We start from the raw sequence: 13,269 nt of genomic DNA, 5'->3' as shown, positions 1-13,269 counted from the left end.
AGATCATAAATGCATAAGTTCAGCAATGCAATTTATAATCCCATTAAAGCGAAATGGAATATAGGAGGAATTTGTTTTGGAATGCCCCGCTTATATATATATAAGCCTGAAGAGTCCTAGAGTGGATGAAACGCGGAATATTCAGTGTAGCTTAATCGCCATATATATTTTATAAATTACTAACTCGCTCTACTTACGTATTGAGCACTTTTGAAGTAAATACTTAAAGTTTACACATAAATTTATACTTTTGTATATTAATTTTATGTGAGTAAAAACATGTTTGGCTACACATATGCATACATACATCTTTCAGCTACTATCTTATTCAAAGTGTAACTTTTAATTTTATCTATTTAACTTTTTTTTGTCTAATTCGTTCATGCATTTACATGTCCATATAGAAGTTGGACTTTAGATCAGGTTGGACCTGAAACATGCACATATATAGCTAAAAACGTTTGTATAAATAAAAATTTATGTTAAAATACAAAACTACTTGTTATTGAGCACTATCTTTTAAAATACCGTAGCTTCATGTGATTATGGGATAATTACCTATTAACTACCAACAATACATACTATATATATATATATATATATATATATATATATATATATATATATATATATATATATATATATATATATATATACCAGGTTAAAGATATTCAAAGTGATAACTAATGAATTTAACCAGGTAATTAAGAGTGCTCAATAAAAGAAAAGTAAGATATATTTTTATTAATATAAACAAATTTACATGGTTGCGACACTGGAATGCTTATGTTTTGGACAAATGGTCGATTAAAACTAGAAATTCTCGTCAGTCGACTTAATAAATGGTTGCTTTCGACAGGTTTGAGGACTGGTTTCCTCTGTGGAAAGCAACCACTTATTAAGTCGCCTGACGAGGACTTCTGGTTTTAACCGACCATTTGTCCGAAACGTTAGGATGTCCAGTGTCGCGGCCATGTAAATTTGTTCATATATATATATATATATATATATATATATATATATATCTTCTTCTATAATATAAATCTGAACGTCTCTGTGTGTGTGTCTGGTCACGAATAGGCTCCTATATGGTTGACTATTATAGAAAACTGATCACATATAATGATAGAAGATGTATCGAGACACAGGAATAGGTATGTTTGATCTGGCATAATGATGATTCATTAAAATTGTGGGGTCTGCATACGCGCCTGGTCCACAAAGTATGGAAATAAAAAAAAAACGTTTACAAGTGTTTTTGATATAGATGTACATAAGAATACTTTGATAAGTATGTTTTAACTTAAATAGGGATGGTATAATAAAATTGTGGGGTCTGCGTTCGCGCCTGGCCTCCATATAATGGAAATAGGCACAAACTTTAATAAAGACTTTTCATATTTATCTGCGTAAGTATACTTTGATAATTATGTTTCAGTTTAAAGAAATATGGTATAATAAAATTATGGGGTGTTCGTTTGCACCTGACCTCCATCGAATGGAAATATGTCACAAAGTTTAACAAGGTTTTTTAATATAGATCCACAGAACATTGTGATAAGTGTTTCAGTGTGAACAGGTATTGTATAATAAATTATGGGGTTTATCTATTTTATTTTTACTTTCATCATATTTTTCTTTGGTTTTGATACCCCCAAATTCGAAGCTATCTCTTTACAGCCTTCCTTTTCATAAACTATCATACTTTCATAAATCAGAGTCCATTTTCTGTAGGCTATTTTTGAACCCAGTCAACGACTGGTACTTTCGCTAGTATATATATATATATATATATATATATATATATATATATATATATATATATATATATATATATACACAGTAAAACTCCTTTAATTTAAACTTCCTCTAAATTTGGACTTCCTCTCATTTGGACTTCTTCTAAATCTGAACTTTCTCTAAACTATAACTGTCTCGTCATTGAAATTGTATTAGCATATTTGATGCAGAGTTGCAGTAAAACTGTTTACATGGTTTAGTCAGATATTGCGCAGAAATGTTAATATTGGTACTATGTAATGAATGTAGATTAGCTATTGTAATTAATTTACATTAACTGTAATTTTTTTTCAGATTGCTATATTTAAAATAGTGTAAAACAACCCATCACAATGGGTGTAGAAAAAATTCTTGAAACCAAACGGTTACCGACCAACCACGCTGTTCTTAAATCACTTAATGCAAATGATGTTGAAATATGGGTCCAACAAGATGAGGAAACTACTGATCAATATCCCGAAGGCAGTAATGGTGATGAAAATAGCGACAGCTCCCATTCTCTTAACCCTAATGTAAATAACCAAGAATACTCTGATGAAGCAATATCATGGGATGATGCACAAAAGTCTATGGAGACGCTTATAAAATTTCTAGAAAAAAGTCCTTACTTTAGTGACAACTATGTTTTGCAAACAATGTCACTCTGAAGAGATATAATCATAAAGAAGCTACAGAACCAATAAATTGTAGATTTTCGTGATCGCTTACGGAATACAATGGCATCGATGAAAATAGAAACTGCAATGAGACTCATTCAATGAATAAATAAAAATAACTATTTTACATAAATGATTTATGTAGATTATAACTTAGTTAATAAATACCTAACAAGTAAGAGTAGATTTAATTTATTTTCAATGTTTTTGTTCCTGGTAATAATATTTAACAATTCTTACTTGCAATATATCGTAAACTCAACTTAATATATGCTTGAAGTATCATATAGCAATGAATTTCATTTGCTATTTCTTAATTCTTAAAAGATTAAAGTTAACTGCAGCACATTTTTTTATTACGAAACTTGAACAACATCCTCTAATTTGAACGAAGCGGATGTTCAAATTATAGGAGTTATACTGTATATATATTGTATGTGTACGTTAATCTCATGAAGCTAAAGTGCTCATAAGATAGTACTTATTAAAATTTTTATTATACAATTATTTTTGGCTACATATGTGCAAACCCTTCAAAGTGACTCATCCAATTGGCTACATTTTAGTATTATTCCCATGAATGCTAAAGTCATAAAATGTATGCAATCTAATTTGTTTTTGTTTATTCTTTACAATCTTTGACAAGAGTTCTGAATAATTATGGCTAATTAATCTTACATAATAAACATGGCAACTCATACAATTGCCAGCAACATAAATCTGCAATATTGTTTCCTTCGTTACAGGTTGACATATGCAAAGTGACATCTTTGTGTACGTTACTGGAATCGTTGCTCTTCTACAGTGAGACGCCAATCAACTTTTACATGGATTCTTCCAAACTGAATCCATTATTGTGCATTTGTTTCATCTTCAGTTTCCTTTGGGCTCTTGGAGGGAATATAATCGATTCCAATTGGGATGCGTTTGACACCTTCATTCGAAATCTCTTTGATAATAATGGCGATGCAAAAGTAAGTGTTTCTATCATTACATTTCAAATATTAAATATATACAAAATATATTAAATATATACAAAATATATTAAATATATACAAAATATATTAAATATATACAAAATATATTAAATATATACAAAATATATCAAATATAGAAGAAAGAAGTTAAAATTAATTTTTTTACATTTGTTACAGTTCTATTTTTCATCTTCATTCGTGGACTCAAGGTTAAATATCCTTTTTGATCTATATTGTTCAATAGCAGTATGTCTTTCATACTCTGCAATATTTAATCTATGTGCTAACCAGTAAAATTATAGCTATATACATGATATTTTGATATTTTCCTCTGAGGATAAGAGCCATTCTTTGAAATTTCATGGAATAAGGAAAAATCTTTTAATCTGTATCGCTTATAATAATAAATGTAAATGTTAACTTCCTTCTTATACCGATGATCTATCTCGAATATTGAGCATTTTCACCTGGTTAAGATTGTCTTATCAACATTAAAATTAATATTTATATACTCTCCTTAAGTTTCTAAAATTCCTCAGTTTGTAAACTTGAATTTTTGATATATATATATATATATATATATATATATATATATATATATATATATATATATATTTATATATATATATATAAATTGGATAGATAATTTACTGTGGTTAAATCTTGAAAATATAATTCAATAGTTTTTTCGTCTTGTGTTAGTAAATAACATAATAAATATTTAAAACATAAGATAAAAGAGATATCATCAGTTTAATGGGAAGTTGGAATATTGATTTGCGCAAGTGAAAACGTGTTTTATTGCCAGTTAATTTGCTTTGTAACTAATTTTAGTTTCGTAAAGTATGTTAAGAACATTTGATTGACTAATGAATCTAATTAAATTTTAGTCTGTTTATTATTATAAAAAAATTTGGAATAACATCTCTTAGTGTTTTTATTGACTTCTGATTTTAATTTGAACCTAAATACGAAATCTTTGAAGTATAGCTATAAAATTGTTTTAAAATCAAATCTGGCGGTATAAGATGGCGCCTCTAAATGAACTTTTAATGCAAGTTTTTTTAGAGTGCCTGTGAACAGTGCAGGAAGTATTTCTTTATTCTTATGTTTTTTTTTAAAATATTTCCATTTCTTTTTATTAATATTTTCCTTACCAAATCTCTTTTCATTCCATGTATAAAAAACTACTTTCCAATTGTGTTCCGAGGAACATACATTTATCTCTGACTGATATGTTGTGTATCTCCTTTTTATATAAAGTATCTATATAACCATGGCTATGTGCGACCTGTTCTAATGTGTGTGGGGTGTGTTCTAATGGCCTTTTTATGATCGTCTCTTTCTAGCTCGTCTGCATGTTTCACATTTCATTATATATACAGGTCTTATATACAGTTTATATACATTACACAGTTGGGTGTGTATACACGCGGTCGAGCTCCTTTTAAGGACCCTTAAGTTGTGTATCTACCTCAGTAATTCTTTAGTGTGTGTGTGTGTGTGTGTGTGTGTGTGTGTGTGTGTGTGTGTGTGCATATATACATGATAAAGATTTTTCCTGTTATTCTGGTCTTCTAGGATGCGATTCTTCCCGACACTGGTCGATGAGCTGTAACGAGCATCTAAGACAAAAATACGACGCCGATTTTCTGGCAAGGATCTTTTTATTTCATCTACAAGTGAAACGGGGGATCCCTCGTATTGTTTACTCGAGCCTTTTTGCCTTTCTGTCGTCGTATCTTTCCTCTGACCCTTCTAGTCTCGAACTCAAGTCCGATTGTCTACCAACTTCGACTCTAATCAACTGTCTCTCTTCTCTTAACCCTGACTAAAAAAATACCCATGTCCGTTTCTATTTATATCAAGGTATATGTATGGGGGTGGAACCCCCCTCCGTTAACAGGCCTGCACCTAAAAAGCACCGACCCACTTCTAGCAAGCAGGTGCACGGTCTGTCAATGGAAGTCACTGAGTTTGATGTGTCACTCTTTAACCTTTCTGCGTCTACCCGACACAAGTAAGTTAGGTTCAACCCAGTACTGCGCTAACGATGTAATTGACATACAACATGCTGAGTAGTTTGGTGAGCTTCTGCCATTCAATAAAACACGTGTAACACATACATAGGTATCTTACTATGTTGAGGATGAAATTCGGCCAATTATTAGTGCTTAAGACAATATTGAAGATTTGATTTTTATGCAAGATGGAGTTCCTCCACACTTGGCTATTACAGTTTGTGAATTTGTGAATGGCTAAGTGCCTAATATTCTGGAAAATTGATAGGTCATCGTGGTTCACATGAATAGCCAACCAGAGGTCCTGCATTAACGCCCTGCGACTTTTTCTCTGGGTTTGGTTGAAAGAACAAGTTTACTTAGTTAAACCAAGAAGAACTTGAAGGCTGAATACATGAAGTTATAACTAAGGCTATGACAAGAGAATATTCTGTTCATTATTTTGAATCTCGAATATACAGGGTGTTTCAAAAGTCTTGGGAACATAACGATTTTTAATAACTCATAATGTTCCCAAGACTTTTGAAAGACCCTGTATATATCAGTTAATCTTATGTTTTTACATAGAGTAATGTGGTTCTCGGTTAATTAACTATGTCTAACTGTGTCGGATATATACTCGAGAATCAAAACAATGAAAAGAATATTCTGTTGTCATAGCCCTAGTTATGACTACGATTCTGCAAGAGTTTCTAGTGACATCAGTAACTGCTATTCCTAGTCAACTTGAAAGTTTGTCAAGGAAATAATGTAGTTTTTCACTTATAAATTAATAGTCGTATAAATCGTCTTAATTTCAACTGTAACAGTGCCATCGCACACAAACAAGAAGAAAGAAATAAAAATCCGGATCAGCATTTTTTTTTAACAAAAGCATTTATTACTTCAATAATTTATTACTTCAATAATTTATTCCTTCAACAATTTGTTACTTCAACAATTTGTTACTTCAATAATTTGTTACGTCAACAATTTGTAACTTCAACAATTTATTACTTCAATAATTTGTTACTTCAATAATTTGTTACTTCAACAATTTGTTACTTCAACAATTTATTACTTCAATAATTTGTTACTTCAACAATTTGTTACTTCAACAATTTATTACTTCAATAATTTGTTACTTCAATAATTTGTTACTTCAATAATTTATTACTTCAATAATTTGTTACTTCAATAATTTATTACTTCAACAATTTATCACTTCAATAATTTATTACTTCAACAATTTATTACTTCAACAATTTATTACTTCAATAATTTATTACTTCAATAATTTGTTACTTCAATAATTTGTTACTTCAACAATTTGTTACTTAAACAATTTATTACTTCAACAATTTATTACTTCAATAATTTGTTACTTCAATAATTTGTTACTTCAACAATTTGTTACTTCAACAATTTATTACTTCAACAATTTGTTACTTCAATAATTTGTTACTTCAATAATTTGTTACTTCAATAATTTGTTACTTCAACAATTTGTTATTTCAACAATTTGTTACTTCAATAATTTATTACTTCAATAATTTGTTACTTCAATAATTTGTTACTTCAACAATTTATTACTTCAATAATTTATTACTTCAATAATTTATTACTTCAATAGTTTATTACTTCAATAATTTATTACTTCAATAATTTATTACTTCAATAATTTGTTACTTCAATAATTTGTTACTTCAACAATTTATTACTTCAATAATTTATTACTTCAATAATTTATCACTTCAATAATTTATTACTTCAATAATTTGTTACTTCAACAATTTGTTATTTCAACAATTTGTTACTTCAATAATTTATTACTTCAATAATTTGTTACTTCAATAATTTGTTACTTCAACAATTTATTACTTCAATAATTTATTACTTCAATATTTTATTACTTCAATAATTTGTTACTTCAATAATTTATTACTTCAATAATTTGTTACTTCAACAATTTGTTATTTCAACAATTTATTACTTCAATAATTTATTACTTCAATAATTTATTACTTCAATAATTTGTTACTTCAACAATTTGTTACTTCAACAATTTATTACTTCAATAATTTGTTACTTCAACAATTTGTTACTTCAATAATTTGTTACTTAAACAATTTGTTACTTCAATAATTTGTTACTTCAATAATTTATTACTTCAATAATTTGTTACTTCAATAATTTATTACTTCAATAATTTATTACTTCAATAATTTATTACTTCAATAATTTTTTACTTCAACAATTTATTACTTCAATAATTTATTACTTCAATAATTTATTACTTCAATAATTTATTACTTCAATAATTTATTACTTCAATAATTTGTTACTTCAACAATTTGTTACTTCAATAATTTATTACTTCAATAATTTGTTACTTCAATAATTTGTTTCTTCAACAATTTGTTATTTCAATAATTTATTACTTCAATAATTTATCACTTCAATAATTTGTTACTTCAATAATTTGTTACTTCAATAATTTGTTACTTCAACAATTTATTACTTCAATAATTTATTAGTTCAACAATTTATTACTTGAATAATTCATTACTTCAACAATATAATAATTCAATAATTTATTACTTCAATAATTTGTTACTTCAATAATTTGTTACTTCAACAATTTATTACTTCAATAATTCATTACTTCAACAGTTTATTACTTCAACAATTTATTACTTCAATAATTTATTACTTCAATAATTTGTTACTTCAACAATTTATTACTTCAATAATTTGTTACTTCAACAAATTGTTACTTAAACCATATGTTACTGCAACAATTTGTTACTTCAACAATTTATTACTTCAATAATTTATTACTTCAACAATTTGTTACTTCAATAATTTATTACTTCAACAATTTATTACTTCAATAAATTGTTACTTCAATAATTTATTACTTCAATAATTTATTACTTCAATAATTTATTACTTCAACAATTTGTTACTTCAACAATTTGTTACTTCAATAATTTGTTACTTCAACAATTTATTACTTCAATAATTTATTACTTCAATAATTTATTACTTCAACAATTTATTACTTCAATAATTTATTACTTCAATAATTTATTACTTCAACAATTTATTACTTCAATAATTTATCACTTCAATAATTTATTACTTCAACAATTTATTACTTCAATAATTTATTACTTAAATAATTTATTTCTTCAACAATTTATTACTTCAACAATTTATTACTTCAATAATTTATTACTTAAATAATTTATTTCTTCAACAATTTATTACTTCAACAATTTATTACTTCAATAATTTATTACTTAAATAATTTATTTCTTCAACAATTTATTACTTCAACAATTTATTACTTCAATAATTTATTACTTCAACAATTTATTACTTCAATAAATTGTTACTTCAATAAATTGTCACTTCAATAATTTATTACTTCAAGAATTTGTTACTTCAACCATTTATTACTTCAATAATTTGTTCCTTCAATAATTTGTTACTTCAACAATTTGTTATTTCAACAATTTGTTACTTCAACAATTTATTACTTCAATAATTTATTAAAAAATTTCACAAAAATAAATCATGAATGATTATATCCAAATAAAAATGTCTTAGTGTATAATCTTTTGGATATTTTCATTTGATACCTTTTTTCGTCAGAAATTCGTTTATTTATTTTCTTTTTTTTTCATTTATAAAAGTAAAGTGATTCCAAAATATTCTTCCACATATTTAAACGCAATGTTTTAATATGTTGAAAGGAGAAAAAACTTAGTGAACAGCTTAAATAGCGAGGATGCATGATCTTTTCCTTGGATTTTCAGAAATTTCACTGAAGCAATTTTTCAGCTTGATTGTGCAAAAATACAGTTTCAAATGTTACACATATCTTACAAAGCGAATCAAATCATTACAAGACCAAATCAGAGTTTGCAAAGTTTTTGATGTTTGTTTGTCTTAAGTCTGCAAATGCACCAAACTGTAATGGGATATTTTTATTTTAGTAATAACGTCAGTTTTTTGCTTCTTGACAATCTTCATAACACATATGTTATGATGTTAATTGTGCTCCAAGATACATTTATATATTTTTTGTATGAGTTTTTTCGCACAGCTTTTTTCTTGTTTCTTTTTTACATCAACCCTCGATTTTCTCTCAATATCCTATCAGCCTCTTTGCTGATTGTATGGTTTTTACGCCAGCTGCCCAAATAATTTTCTTTTCGTTAAAACTTCTACTTTGAAACCCTTGACCAACCTAAGTATCATAATGTTGTTTTCATTTGTCTCTTTATTGCTCAGCTACTTTTAACAAGATTATTTGAGAGAACACCAGTTAATCTAACCCTTTGCATAGTCCACGATCCTTTTTGTCTATTAACAACTCAGACCCTGTTTGGCGAGATTGTTCAGGACAATTTTGGTTTATTTTTGTCCTTTAAGTACTCAGTCTCTCGGTTTGTAAGATTATTCGAGACAGTTATAGTTGACACCTGACTCAACGGGCCAGAGGCATTATCCATGCTCCCGACTTTATCGGATATCAATATCTTATGCAACAATTATTCATGTTACAATACAGTTTGACTTATCATTTAACATCGGCAGTTCTGCTATCTAACACGAGCACTTACCATTCACTTACCATCACTTATCATTCACTTACCATTCACTTATCATTCACTTACCATTCACTTACCATTCACTTATCATTCACTTACCATTTACTTACCATGCCTCTAATTTCTGTTATCCACGTAGCTACTTTGTTTGCAAACTGACTCCTCTCGTCATAAACTTCCATGTCTCCTTTATCTCTCACTAGCGAGGGGTACCCCGCGTTGCCCGGGTGTTTTTCGGTGTGTGTGGTCGGGAAAACGAACGTTAAAAAACCCTGCTTAGCGGGGGGGGGTACCCGGTCTTGCCCGAGTGTTTGGAGGGGGTAGGGGTGTTAATGAAAACCTAAGAATAAGCGAAGTAAAAACAGAAAACAGAAAAACGAACCTGGGCGGTGGGAGGTAATCAAAACATCGAAAAAAAAAAACACAAAAAAAAACTAACGTAAGGAAAACGAACGATGTTAAATGTAAAAATCGAAAAAACAAAAACAAAAAAGAAAACAGAAAAACGAACGTTAAAAAAACACGTGAAAAATGGCTTAAATAAGCCTGTTTCGATATTAAAATTTAAAAAATCGGTGGGTACCCGGGTGTCTTTGGGTGTGTGTTAATTAAACCCTAAGAAAAAGCGAAGTAAAAAAAAAAAAAAAAAAAAAAGAAAACAGAAAAACGAACGTTACGTGAACAATAGCTTAAATAACACTGGTTCAATATTTAAATTTAAAAAATAAAAAAAAAGACATCTCACACCACGATTCGAACCCAAAACGTCTAGATAATGAACCAACGCGCTAACCAACTGAGCTAACACGACGTACATTAAATTCAATCAGTTCTTCAACTATTTAAACTAAATCAGGTCATGACGTCATCTGATGCATGCGTAGAACCGGTCGTCGTCATGAGAGGACGGGTTTTGTTGACCCCCCCTGTAGAAAATTGTCGATTTCGGGGTGAAAAAAATAACGTTTTTGGCCAATTTTTCGATATTTTTCGAGCGAAGGATGGAGCTTCAATATGATACAGAGTTTGTGAATTTTTGTTCTGTCTGTCGAAAGTTTTTAGCGACACACAAACACACATACATACAAACAAACAAACAAACATACATACATACATACATACATACATACATACATGCATATACACAAATTTTCGTTTTTATATATGTAGATGGTTAGATGGCATTCCCTCACTGGAATATCTGATTCGTTGTCTGAATTCTCTTGACAACATTTATATCACTTACAGACAAATTCATCGTTATCTACCTCTTCAATTTCTGTATCCAATGAGTCCGAACTTACTGGGACGGTAGCGTTGTCCTTTGTATATTGGATATCGGAGATGGAATATCCCATTTGTTCACATCAGTTGCATGAAGATGTTCAGCATGAGCCTATGTGACTGTATTCGTGAGCTGATTCTTGATTTTATAAGTTACTAGCGATGGGTACCCGGCGTTGCCCGGGTGTTTGGAGGTGTGTGTGGAAACTCCGGGGGTGGGGTTAAAAAAAAGTAAGTATGAGGATCGAACCCGAACCCTTGAGGCAAAGTTGTAAACTAAAGTGTGAAAAAAAAAGTGCGACGTTAACCATTGCCCCACCGCGAGATGCTAACAAAAACACGTTTCAATTTATTTAATTACTTGGATTTGGCAGGTGCCCGTTTTAATGAGTTAATGAGGTCAAGTTTGACTACGGGATAGTATTTCATTTACTGCGGAACGCTTTTTTACTTTCCCCCAAGAGGTTATAGGAAAAAGACTAACCCACATGCGGCGAGCGACAAATGTTGAATATTTATCTTCCCGAAATCGAGCAAATTAAATAGGCAAGCGAGTTTCGTTGTTAACTCTGAAATATTACGATTTATATGTGATATAAAAAGTTTTAAAAAGTTGTGAAGCGACCGACCGCTTTTCTGAAAAAAGCCTTTTGTAGACATAGAGAAAAAGCGAACATACATACAAACATACATACATTTTCGCTTTTATATTTATAGATGGGATCCGTTTTCTTTAGTAGCACATAAAACGGCAGCCATCTCTTATCTAATTTACTTTGGTGGTTTTTGTAAAACATAAAATCACAAACTTTGAATTCTACTGACTTTGTTTTACTTTTTTGTCTTTTTCTCGCTTTCTTCAGATTTTTTCTTACTGAAGTGAAAACTCTATGGTATTTTCTACGAGGCCTCATTAAATTATCTACTATGTCGCGGTTGTAGTATAATAAATAAAAATCTAGGTCAGCATTTTTTCTTTTTTTAACAAAAGCATTTATTACAATTATTTTCGACACCACTTAAAAAGTCTCTTACTGCCACATGTTCAGTTTACCAGTATAGCGTTTCTCCTTCCTCCAACTACATGCCAGTTACAGCTATCCCTTTCTTTACACATCCATTTTCTTTGACACAACTTTTTTCTTTCGGGCACGTGCTGTCATTTTTCTCATTTTTCTTGTGCACACTTCCTAATTTGCATATGTGTGCGTTTTAGCTGCTGCTGCTAATCTCTTTGCAAGCCGCCACCCTTCACTGCTGCTCTCATATGTACAATGTTACACAACTTTATCATTCAAGATCTTACACAAAAATAATAGATGTCAGATTGTATGCGCGCATAAAATTTGATGTAACAATTTTGTAAATGATATTTTTGGCTGCATCTTTGTGAATATTTTCTTCTGCAAAAGTAGATCAGATGCTAAAACAATTGGTCTGAATATGGTGGATGAAGAAGACTTTAATGGCCTAGCTCGTTGCAAATAATATTTGAAACATATTCTACTGACAATGCTTCTTGATTGTCATCATGGCAATTGCAGAGCTAAGAAAGCTGCGATGGATTAATACCTCTACACATCACAAAACGGTCACCATCATCTTCTAAAAGGGTTCAGGAAATGTTTAAGTTTTTGAGCAAAATAAAAAGAAAATATGCGAGAAAACGATTGATTGAAAACATTAGGTGAAACATGAAAATAACAACAGATGAGATTAGTAAATAAGTTTGTATATAAATAAGTAATTTAACATATTCAAATAAGTATTTGTTTCGAATTAAGTGATAAATTTTGACATGACAAAATTCAACATATTTTACTAGAAATGTAATATTAAACTGATATTTTCATGATTATTGATATTATTATTTACTACCATTATTATTATTATTATTATTATTATTATTATTATTATTATTATTATTTAT

General features: G+C 29.2%; 1 protein-coding gene across 1 annotated transcript in view; it reads left to right on the top strand.

The window, feature by feature from the left end:
- LOC145245981 (dynein axonemal heavy chain 6-like) overlaps positions 1–13,269 on the top strand; it is a 632,504-nt gene that overhangs the window by 194,841 nt on the left and 424,394 nt on the right. The window contains exon 40 of the mRNA XM_080107771.1: positions 3,203–3,430. Coding sequence (XP_079963897.1) covers positions 3,203–3,430 — 228 coding nt within the window. The remainder of the gene's footprint in view (positions 1–3,202; positions 3,431–13,269) is intronic.

This window comes from Euprymna scolopes, chromosome 23 (genome assembly GCF_053919585.1).
Source record: "Euprymna scolopes isolate OS-2025 chromosome 23, ASM5391958v1, whole genome shotgun sequence".
NCBI lineage: Eukaryota > Metazoa > Mollusca > Cephalopoda > Sepiida > Sepiolidae > Euprymna > Euprymna scolopes.
Note: the sequence above shows the minus strand (reverse complement) of the source record. Positions and strands in the feature narration are given on the sequence as shown.